Source organism: Trachurus japonicus, chromosome 13, assembly GCF_045865225.1.
Source record: "Trachurus japonicus isolate A0001 chromosome 13, Traja_1.0".
Taxonomy (NCBI): Eukaryota; Metazoa; Chordata; class Actinopteri; order Carangiformes; family Carangidae; genus Trachurus; species Trachurus japonicus.
This window is the reverse complement of record NC_140919.1, coordinates 22,714,944-22,726,240: the sequence shown is the minus strand read 5'-3', so window position 1 is coordinate 22,726,240 and position 11,297 is coordinate 22,714,944. Positions and strand designations below refer to the sequence as shown.

Genomic DNA, 11,297 nt, shown 5'->3' with positions numbered 1-11,297 from the left:
AAGGAACAAAAGGTGGCGAGATATTAAAGTGCATTTCTCCTAAAAGAACTGTCTTGGTAGATTTTGTATTTTAATGGTGGATATATCCACATTAAATCTGTAATTACGTAATCAAGTTACATACAACCAGCCGATGTGGAGTAAGCATGGGGATCTATGGATCTTGCAGGTTCCTGCTTTTTCTGGTTGGTAATCCAGTGTAAATCATATATTTAGAGTTGTTTTTGTTTATGAACTATCTCTTTCATGGTAATCCACTAATTCTCCTGCAAAAAATCCAATGAGACTCTGCAAAGCCCCCCTGCTAAAAAAAAAAAAAGTCATTTACATCTATTGCTGACCCATGAAATTCCATTTTCATGAATCAAGTGAAAACAGTCTGTTAATGTGGTGAGATCATTTTCACTGCTTCCAGTAGTCAACATGTTTCGTGAATTCTGTGCAAACATGTCATTTTCCTGATTCTCTGTAACTGCTGTGCAGTCACGGTTCATGACATTACGTAATGCTTTTTTTTCGTTGAGAAAATTTCTAAAATATGGCTCTATACAGGGAATTGGTTTCTTGTTTAAAATAAATATTGTAGCCTGAGCATGAGATTAAATGACATAGACAGATGATTTTTGCAGTAAAGGGACCAAACATGGTGTAGAGATAGGACAAGGGCTAAGAGTTGTGGGACTGTTTACAAGTGTGTGTGTGTGTGTGTGTGTGTGTGTGTGTGTGTGTGTGAGATCAGGCTCTATCCATGATGCTGTCCAGCCCCTGGCAGTGGAAGGGGTCTGAGGTCTGGGTGCCTTGGAAACTGCCTGTTGGGCCTCACTGGGGAAGAACATCATGCACACACACACGCTCTGTTTCTGTTGGACCGCCCTGCAGGAATTCACTTATTTGTGGAAATGTTAAGAATTCAAGCAATGAAGCTTGAAAAACTGAACGCTGACCAAAAACTAAACACTTCCTAAATGGTAGTGAAGTCAGCCTGATGGCTTGATGAGGATCTGGGGGCCCAATCCGGTTCTTGACCCTTACAGTATTTATCATCAGCGTTGTTGTGAAATAAAAAGGCATGAAAAAACATTTCAACCAACCGCTGAGAATCAAAATTTACGTAAGACCCCAAAAATAAAGCCCTGACACTAGCTGTGAGTATGAGACAGCGAGCAACAACCCTCTTCCTCCTTCAATCTCTCTCCCACATGGCTGGCTCTCACTTTCCTTCGGCAGACAATGGCCTCTCTGTCTCCACTGTTTAACCACTTTCTCACCTATCCTAAATGCTCACACACACTCTTGCAGACACACCCGGGTGCATGTATAGTCACAAATCAGGGCAGTTTTCATTTTCACATCTGTGGCGACACACACACACACACACACACGTGCATGTGCACACAAATAGAGACACACACTCGCAGCCAAAAAAGGGCAAAAAAACAGCAATATCAGTGGTGTGATACCATCCTGAGGATGCCAGGGCAGAGCTGAAGTGTGGTACATGCCTTTGATGTGAATCCCGAGCATGGACATGTAACAGATACCAAATTACACCCTGTCCTGCTTTGATCTCTAAAACCCCATGCCTGCTCTTACAGAGGTAATACGATTGTGTGTGTGTGTGTGTGTGTGTGTGTGTGTGCGTGTGTGTGCGTGCGTGTGTGTGTGTGTGTGTGAGAGAGAGAGAGAGAGAGAGAGAGAGAGAATAAGCAAGTGAGTGTGTATCATAGGGTGTATGTGAACGTGTTTATTAAAATGTGTGTGTGTATGGTTTGTGTACTGTACATCTTCACCTGCACAGTTAGCAGAGATGCACAGACATGCATACGTGTGTGCGTCTGCATACAAGACATGCAACGTGTTTGTGTTTGTTTTGCAGGGTTGCTCCAGCAGTTTGTGTGTTGGAGGGCAGCGTTACAGCGTTGGGCCACGGGGAACTAAACCCTGGCAGAGGCTTGTAAGCGCCTGGTAAAAACATGTTCCTGGAGACCTTCTGCTGAGTTTGTCTTGTTGTCACGTCGTCCACAGTGGACTCCCCACTCAGCCTTTGCAGCTGATGATGATCGGGTTGCGTCTTGGATTTCCATTTGAACCACGCTCTAATCTCATGACAGTCGAGCGTCAACGGAACCACTTCTCAGCCCTGTAAGGTCACCCCCCTTGCAGGAATTAGCACAGCACATGTTTATGTGTCCCTCATTATCTAAATGGGGCTGAGGTTTTGGAGTGATACACTGAGTGACGGATGATACTCTCTGGATCTGATACTGAGGTGATGTTATGCTGTTACAAGCAATAAGACTGTGGTTTCTGTTACACTTTGAAGACACAAGCTCCTTCCTGTTTTTAAGACTGAACCTGGCTGTTTGGAGATGATGAGGGACGATATCTGTGCTGTGAGATTAGCATTCAGATAAATGCATAAAGGAACAACTCCTTGCACACACAGTGCAAGTTTCATCCCCAAATTGTCAAACATAAAAAGGAGCAGAAAACATTATTGTGGAAACCATTTAAACTGCATGAGGCAAAGTATCACAAAGAACAGTATAAAAATCAATATTGCATAGAAAATAGTAGAAAACATCATCAGTATGAAACTACATTTAAATATTACAAAACATTATTGGCACTGTAGCTCTTGATGCAAGTTATGATTAAATAAAGACATGCGTTATGTATGCATATACACATTTATATCAACATACATATGTACAGTACATGTATAACATGTATATAATCTATACATGTATGTGTTTGTAATATATGTATTGTTTCCTCTTTCTGGTCGGTATAAAGGCAAAAACAATCTCTATAGATTCTTAAGTAAAAATCAAAGTAGCCTCTGTCATCCATCTGGGGATGAAAAATATAAAAAACAATACAGTTGAACAACAACTGGGCAGAGTTGATCTGCCACGGCCAGAGCAGTAAGAAACCGTATGGATTCAATAAACTAACCATCTGTGAAAGCTAAATAGATAGCTTCTCACAAACAAGCCATGTTGTTTGTTGTTGCTAAGTCGTTAACATCTCTTACTTAGGTTGTGTATAGCTTGTAAACCCAAGGTGATTTGGGGGGGGGGGGGGGGGGGTAATAAAGAGGATTGGCATTTCCTTGTTAATGCCAAAAAATTCTATGTTCCGTGTTTTGTTTTGTTTTTTGGTCGTTTTTTTTTATGGAAAAATTATGTGTATACGACAGTTTGTCTCCCAGCATCCCCTTGTTAAAGCCCAACGAGTCATCCAGTGCTTGTAAATACCAAAGCAGCACAGCCAGGACAATGGGGATGATGAGGAGCGCTGCGGGAGGTTGAGTGCACTTCATGGGAGTCTGGCGGCACTTAGTGGTGAACTCGTGCAACTGAGACACGACACATCAGTCGGCAGCACTGAGGCCATATGACACTGTCCACTCATCTGAGCAAAAAGGCATTCATGGCATTTCTGTGACACTTGACTCTTGGTTACAAATGTGGCACATGACTGCAAATACTGATAATAACCCCGCTGCCATTTTGTGACACACAACTATTATGTAGCTTGTTTACAAACACATGTAAACACTTTAGTCCTGCCAAAATGGCTGCGTGATGTAATGGAAACTATGAATGCAGTGGGATGTGCTGTCTCACCAGGAATAGAAGGCAAAGTATACAGCAGCAGTTGCAGCACGTCCGTGTGTGTTTCCATACAGACATAATACTCACAACAGAGTCTGTGGTTTTTTTTTACCTCTGAGACTGAATGTCCAATCATCTGTCTCTTTGTTTGTTTGTGGCAGCATGATGCTATAATCTAATTTGCTACTGTCTACACAAGCCTCCAAAATAATTCACTTTTGGTAAATTAAAAAGTTGTTAGTAATATTTTAAGGGCTTACGGTTCCCAGGCTGCAGTATTATAACCAGGCACTTCACTTCCTTTGTGTATTTTGAAGTATAACAGACATGTTGTTTCATCTCATCTCTGCGTATTAGTCAGGCGATGATAAGATGCCTACAGGATGATGCACATCTTGGACTTCCACGCAGGCGTAGAGTCATGTCCGTTCAGTGTGGGGTCATTCAGCTGGTCAAACACTCCACTGTCAATCATCTCTTTCTGCCACCGGATGGAGACGGCACCTGTGCAGAACTCCTTGAAAAACTTCTCATCATTATCATCAAGCATGACGTCCTGGCCCTCGGAGGTGTTGCTGAATTTGTCCATGTCTTTGGCGTAGACCACGTTGGGCTTTGGCACCCAGGGGGGCTCCATCAGCCCCGCCTCCAGACAGTTGAAATTGATGTTCTTGAAAAAGGCGTGGTTTCGTGGGTCTCCACCACCACTGATATAAAACAAAGAGACAAGACAGGAGATGTTTAGTGATGAACTGAGATTGAAAGTTATGATATAAAGGCAGAGGGTAGTTGAAATCATTAAACTGGGCCATGAGCGTCCACTGGACATTGCTTCAAGAGTTGATTTGATTTGTATTAAATCTCCAGAGTCACTCTTATCTTATCTGTGACATTTGTATTTTGTATTGAGCTGTATAAAATGTGCTTTCCTTCTCTTTGCCTGATTAGATGCTTAGAGCTTTACTCACTTCCCTCTAACTCTTCTGTTTAGTTTAAGTTTATTTGTTGGGAAAGGCCAACTTATCCTTGTTGTCCTTATTAGTAGAAACTCATATAATCCCAGCATACCTCCATCCAACTCGACCTGAGCAAGTCCTCTGTAATTAAAAACACACCTCTTAAAGATGTTAAGTAGATCATATAGAGACCTTTAAGTGTATTTAAATGTGTCAACAAACAAATGACCTCTGACAGGATTCATCTTAAAACAGAGAAATTATTGCCCCCTTTGATTTTTTAGAGTTTTTCAGTGTCACCGGAGAGGTAGGCGTTTTAGAGATGGGGAGTGAAAGTCTGAGTGTCGGGGGGTAAAATTATGCATGTAGGGCAGTATAAGTCGTGTAGGTCAGTATGCTGCAAGTAAAAGTGCAAAAAGTCAAAGTCAGTTCTATTAGATGTGATAGTAAGGCCAAAGTTGCATTCAACTCAATTTAACCTGTTTTCTATTTATTTGTGTGCAGCAGTATGCAAACACTACTTGCACTGAAGTCAGTGGAGAGATGGCACATGGGCCAGGGAAGAAGAGAGGGCTGCTCTCTCCGACTGCCCTTCTAATCTTAAATGTATTAACTTGTTTTCCAAATAAAATCAGCACCCCCGCGTACTGGCAGGAATGTAGTGCTTTAGCAGATTTAATCAGGAAGGTCATTTCTATTTTCTTTACCCCCTGAATCTTGTTGTCCAGACCAGTAGTTCCAAACATCTTTGTTGAGCATAACTACAGTATATTTTGTCATCTTTCCTGATCTTTAAGTCAGCTCGTGACCCCTTCAAGGTGTCTTGACCCTGATGTTGGTAGCCACTTGTCTGGACTTTTAACTGGTATTCAGAGACCTGTTTTTCTAGGGTCAAATCAAATCAAACTTTCTTTATAAAGCAAATTTCATGCACTGTGCTTTAAAATATGATAGGTACAATACACTGTTTCATTTGTCATACTAAGAATAACAGTATGTTTTCACAGGGGCAAAGGAAGTTTTATATTTCCTTACTAGATTCTTTACTATATGCTCCACAACACCTACACCTACACGATAACTAAACTATGTGACAGACTTACAGTATCTTTACAGAAACTCACCGACCCCCCAGGCGATTCTCCGCCTTCTTCTTTAAAAAGTGGCTGATAATGTCTTTGGTGAGAGCATCAAAGTGTTTATGTTCGAACTTGCAGTCATCCTCTAGAGTGCGGCGAGTCACCTCCTCTTTGTGCACCTTCTCTCTGAAGTCTTTGAAGGGCAAACGGGCGGCCACCATCTCATAGATGCTGCAGCCCAGGGCCCACCAGTCTACAGACGTGCCGTAATACTCCTGCTTCAGGATTTCAGGAGCCATGTAGCCAGTTGTACCAGCCTGCCAACACACAAAGGGAGGGTGATTCAAGAGACATTAGCCTTCTTTTTACTTCTGAGGTGTAACTTCAACAATAATATTCATCTGGTGCAATTCTGGCGATAATGTTTCATTCTTTGCCTCTTTTAGAATATGACGATGAATCAAATTGTGTGCATATACTGCAGTTTTATATTATGACATTGGGGTTGACATTGCAAAGTGAGTCTCGATTTTATGTGCATTTTTATCTGAAACATAAAAGGCATCCATTTTATCCATTCAGACCTCAAAGAAATAATGAATTCAGGAAAAAGGAAAGAAGCCAGTTCTTTGGTTGAACTGGTCAAACCGCATTAACTCAATGATGATGGGTCTCAGGCAGAAGTGATACACAACAGTACAAATTGTCGCTCACAGTTCAAATAAACAGAACATACTTTATCTGTTGCTGCTTGCTAAATCATATGACGTACTCTACTCACATTTCTGAGAATTTAGGCAAATTAATTCACCTTTTCAAACTTTACTCCTGTTATCTGCAGTAGACTGCAGTGTCCACATGATTGAAAACATGATTAACTAATGAAATGGAGACACAAATAGACACAAGAATGCAATGAGAAATGGGGAGCTGACAATAAAAACATTGTTACAGCAAATAATTCAGCTTTGACCACCCTTCATCAGGCCAGACTGACCAGTCAAACGCTATATTGTTCACTCACTCTGTATCCACTTTCTCGAGAGCGAAGCTCTGCTGGGACTCATCTTACTCATCTCCTTGATCAGACTTGTGGGAGCCATAGCTTGTATTAGTAAGGCAAATATCAACTAGCTAACCCCAACCAGCTCTGTTCAGTCTCCCATACAGTACATTTGTCCACTAGGGCAATGTCCAGCTGGGGATGAGGTCAGGCACCTTTTAATGAGATTAATTTGGTTTCACAGGGTTATTCTACTCTTGTGTTGTTAGTAAGAGCAGGACTGAGACCAATCGTATCTATTCCTGGTAAGCTACTTACAGTAGGGAGCAGTAAAGAGAGAGCAAATATGATCACTAATGAAGCTTCTGTGTTACTGATGCACCTCTGAATATTGACCATACAGTGTAGGGTGGTAACCAAGCAATTTATCTATGTGTGAACAGCTTGATCATGTGATGCAGGTTAACCTAAAGACAGGTCACGACACTGACCTTTTGGCAAACCATTTTACCCTTTGGCAGCTCCACGGCCAATCCGAGGTCTGACAGCCGACACTGTCCTTTTCCATCCAGCAGCACGTTCTCAGGCTTCATATCCCGGTACACGATGTCCAGAGAGTGCAGGTGGAGGATCCCAGTGGTTATCTGGGCGGAGTAGTAAATAACACGATCCATACGGATGCCCCGCTGGCCGAGCTCATAGATATGGAACCTGAGGTCTCCTCCACTCATGAGGTCCATGACCAGGCACAGGTGGGTTTTGTTGGCATAAGCATAAGCTAGGTTCACGATGAAGAGGCTGTTGACCTTCTCCAGGATCTTCTTCTCCAGAAGGGCCAGCCTCTCACCACCTTTCTTCTTCAGGCACGTCTTCTTCAGTTTCTTGCAGGCGTACATTTGGCCTGTGTGTTTTACCTGCACCGCACACACCTGTCGGACAGTTCAGTTCAGTTCAGTTTCACGATGCACCCACGATGCACCCGCTTTATTCACACACACAACAAAAATCATAGTTGGCTTGATAGTCACAAGGTGTGTGAACTGGTCTCCTGGGGAAGCTAACTAAAGCTTGTGGTAGGAGCCATTTACATACATTAGACATACATTAGACACACATTGTAAACACATTTACATGCACATGACACTTACATACATTTAACATACTACATACAACACAACATACACTTAACATACAGTTTGTGATCCCGGGATGTACATTATAAATATGAGTTTAGCAGTTGTTCCTTTAGATGACGTTTAAACAAGGAGATAGATCGTGATGTTTTGAGGCTGTCACTCAGTTCATTCCATATCTGCGGTCCCCGACACACCACACTCATGCTGGTTCCTACTAGTTCACGTTTTTTCCCTACAATGAGATGTTTATATCTGGTATTGTGGGTGTGTTGGGGGACGAAGACTGGCATGAGTTGTTTTAGTCTGAGGTTCAAACCTGAGATCACCTGATATATTGCACAAGCGTTATGGAAGTAATTGAATTCATTGAGTCGAAGGATGCCATACTGGGCAAACAGATGACGAGTAGGTGAATTTGCTTTTGTCCAGGAGATGGCACGGATTATCTTTTTTTGTAAAATTTCAAGTTTCTTTAGATGGCTGGGATAGGTGTTGCACCAGATAATATTACAATAGTTTAGATGTGGTTCGAATAGGGTTTTGTACAGGGTGAGGAGGGCAGAGCGCGGAAGCAGGTGTCTCAGTTTGAAGAACAGGCCTACGTATTTGGATAGTTTTTGGACAAGGTGATCTATGTGGTTCTTAAAATTTAAACGGTCATCTATGAGGACCCCAAGGAACTTGGTTGAGTGGACTCTTTTTATCTCTTCACCATCTATTTTGATTTGAATGGCAGAATTTTCCATTTTTTTTAGTTTTTTGTTTGAATTGAATAACATATAATTAGTTTTCCCAATATTAAGGGAGAGTTTGTTTATTTTAAACCAATTATCCACACTCAAGAGCTCATTGTTAAGGAGGTCCTGGAGTTCATTTATATTGTTGTGTGATGTAAATAGGTTAGTATCGTCGGCAAAAATAATTTTCTGGAGAACTTTGGAGGAATTAACCAGATCATTTATGTAGACAATGAAGAGAACAGGCCCGAGAATAGAGCCCTGAGGGACCCCATGTTTGATGTATTTGTGTAATGATTTACTATTGTTTATGTTCACATATTGCTGTCTCTGAGAGAGGTAACTTGTAAACCATTTAAGTGCTAGACCTCTGATCCCATAATGGGTCAATTTATCCAACAATATACTTAGATTAATGGTGTCGAAGGCCTTAGATAGGTCCAAGAATACACCGATACTATAGTTGCCGTGTTCTAATGCGTCATTTACTTTTTCAAGGAGATCAAGGAGAGCCATACAAGTAGTATTTTTCTTCCTGAAACCGTATTGAGATGACGTAAGTATATTTAGTTTATCGAGATAGCCGCTCAATCTGTTGTAAACAACTCTCTCCATTATTTTGGAGAGTGTGGGTAAGATAGATATAGGGCGATAATTAATCATATCATTTTTATCTCCAGATTTATATATGGGGATGATTTTTGCAATTTTTGTCTTTTCAGGAACAATGCCTGTGGACAAGGAGAGATTGATGCAACAGACGAGTGGCCCTACAATTACATTGGCAATGGATTTTAAGATTCTGCTGTTTATTTCATCCTCACCTGCTGAGTTGGAGTTTTTCATGGAATTTATAATGTTGAGGACTTCATTTTTATCTGTCGGTTTCAGGAAGAAAGAACTTGGATAGTTTCCTGTCAGGTATTGCTGATATGAAATTCCTTGTGGTTGGGTGATCTTCCTTGAGAGGAACATTACTTCCTGACTACAGTTTTTACTGGACAGTGGCCTCTAGCTAGGTGGTAAATGTTGAATAGTAGATCATAATTGTAGAACATGCAATTCACTGACTCCCTAAAGTATGTTATATATAGAAATATGAAGATAAAGTGAATGAAATTGTATTGCATAAATCCAATGATGACAATGTGCAATATTTACTTATAGGTTCCTATTTAGGATATCTATTGTATGACTGTAGTTGATATGACTGTTTTTTGTTTGTTACTGCATTTTGTTGGTTTACAATGATAATAAAGGCTATACTACTACACCATCAACAAAAGTTGCAGAAAACACAAGTAATTTATGTGTTTATTCAGATGTTGGGAGTTCCAGTGCCTACCTCACCAAAGCCGCCTCTTCCCAAAGTCCTGAACTGATAAAAGTATTTGTCAGTGATCTTCTGCCTCTCATACTCCTTCCACTGCAAGAACCTATAAAAGAAGGGGCTTTTCAGGTACTCAGCAAAAGGTTTTCCCTTCAGGAAGTTCCTTGTGGCTTCTCTTATCTGGTCCATCGTCACCTTATCAAAGTTCTTGTCTGATACGGCCTTGCATCTTGCAGCATCTTCTCCTGTAAGGTAGGAGAGAAAACTCCTGGACTCAGGTTGAAAGAACTTAGCAAGAATCCTCTGTTTGGCTTTAACTTTGGTTTCATCTTCAGCAAAGATCCAGCAATCCAGCTCCTCCAGGAACTCTGTGGCAGCCACATACTGCGGGTTAGAGGACAATAGAAACTGCTGGAACAGTTTCCTTCCAATGGGCTGTTGCTCACACACTGACTCGTATTTCTTACCCCCGTCGGCCTCCAGAGCAGAGAACCTCTTTGGTTTGGGCAGTGTCAGCGTGAGCCTCTGCCTTCTCAGCTCGGTGCGATCTATCTCCTGCGCCTTCAGGTAAGCTGTGTTGGCCACCAGGGTGTCCAGCACCGGCAGTTCCCCCATGTTGGATGTATCCTGTAGCATACCAATCGGCAGCTGATGAAGGGAATCACTAGGGTTCACTCATCTGCTGGTTCTAGGCACAAATGAGCATCTCAAGCACCTGCATCCTGATCATCCTGCAACCCTTGTACCACGCCTCTGTTCTCAGGGATTTGTTGGCAGCTAAGTGTCTTTGCACGCTTATTCGCAGACAGCACTCAGGGAAAGCAACTTATGTGGTTTGAACTTAAGAGGCTTTAAGGCTGGTCTATTTTTAGAAGATGCAATTGCTTGTGTGCAGTAATTGGACTGCCAGCATGTCATGATGAGGTGGCAGATCCTGGCCTTAACAAGTTACAGTTAATTATTGTTTTTTATGAGAAAGTGAAGCCAGCAATTGAGCTTTGTCTTTGTCTAATATGAAATAAAAATGGCATATTATAGGTAAAATAAAACAGAATTATACTAATTTAGCACCTAAGCAGCATAAGAAATTAATTTTCATAACACGTCACCGAGGTAGCAGTTAGGAGAATGAAGGCTGCGCACTATAACGCTCGAGGCTGTTGATTGTCACTGTCTTGCACTGGGCTTCAAAGTTTCTGACCTTAGAAACAGCAGGGAGCGAAATAGGACCATTATATTGATACTCTGGAGCTCTCATCAGCATGTGAAGACTTTGCTCAGTTGTCACAGAACTGTGGCTACATATTTAAATGATGAGGATCATATAATTAAATATGAAAGAACAGCTAGGTCTAGAGGTGAGATTGTTAACTGCTTCAATAACAGTGATTTCGTCAGAGAAAAACTCAAATATCCTCTGGGCACTAATATTGGGT

The 11,297-nt window shown here is 41.5% G+C and overlaps 1 protein-coding gene across 1 annotated transcript; it reads right to left on the bottom strand.

Moving 5' to 3' along the window:
* Nucleotides 1-2,928: 2,928 nt before the first annotated feature.
* On the bottom strand, nt 2,929-10,637 carry grk7b (G protein-coupled receptor kinase 7b). The gene is made up of 4 exons (XM_085795428.1): nt 9,877-10,637; nt 7,150-7,587; nt 5,701-5,972; nt 2,929-4,327 (listed from the first exon to the last, which is right to left on the bottom strand). Exons 1-4 carry the CDS (start codon nt 10,495-10,497, stop codon nt 3,997-3,999), a joined length of 1,662 nt encoding a protein of 553 aa, XP_085651554.1. The 5' UTR covers nt 10,498-10,637; the 3' UTR covers nt 2,929-3,996.
* Nucleotides 10,638-11,297: the final 660 nt, after the last annotated feature.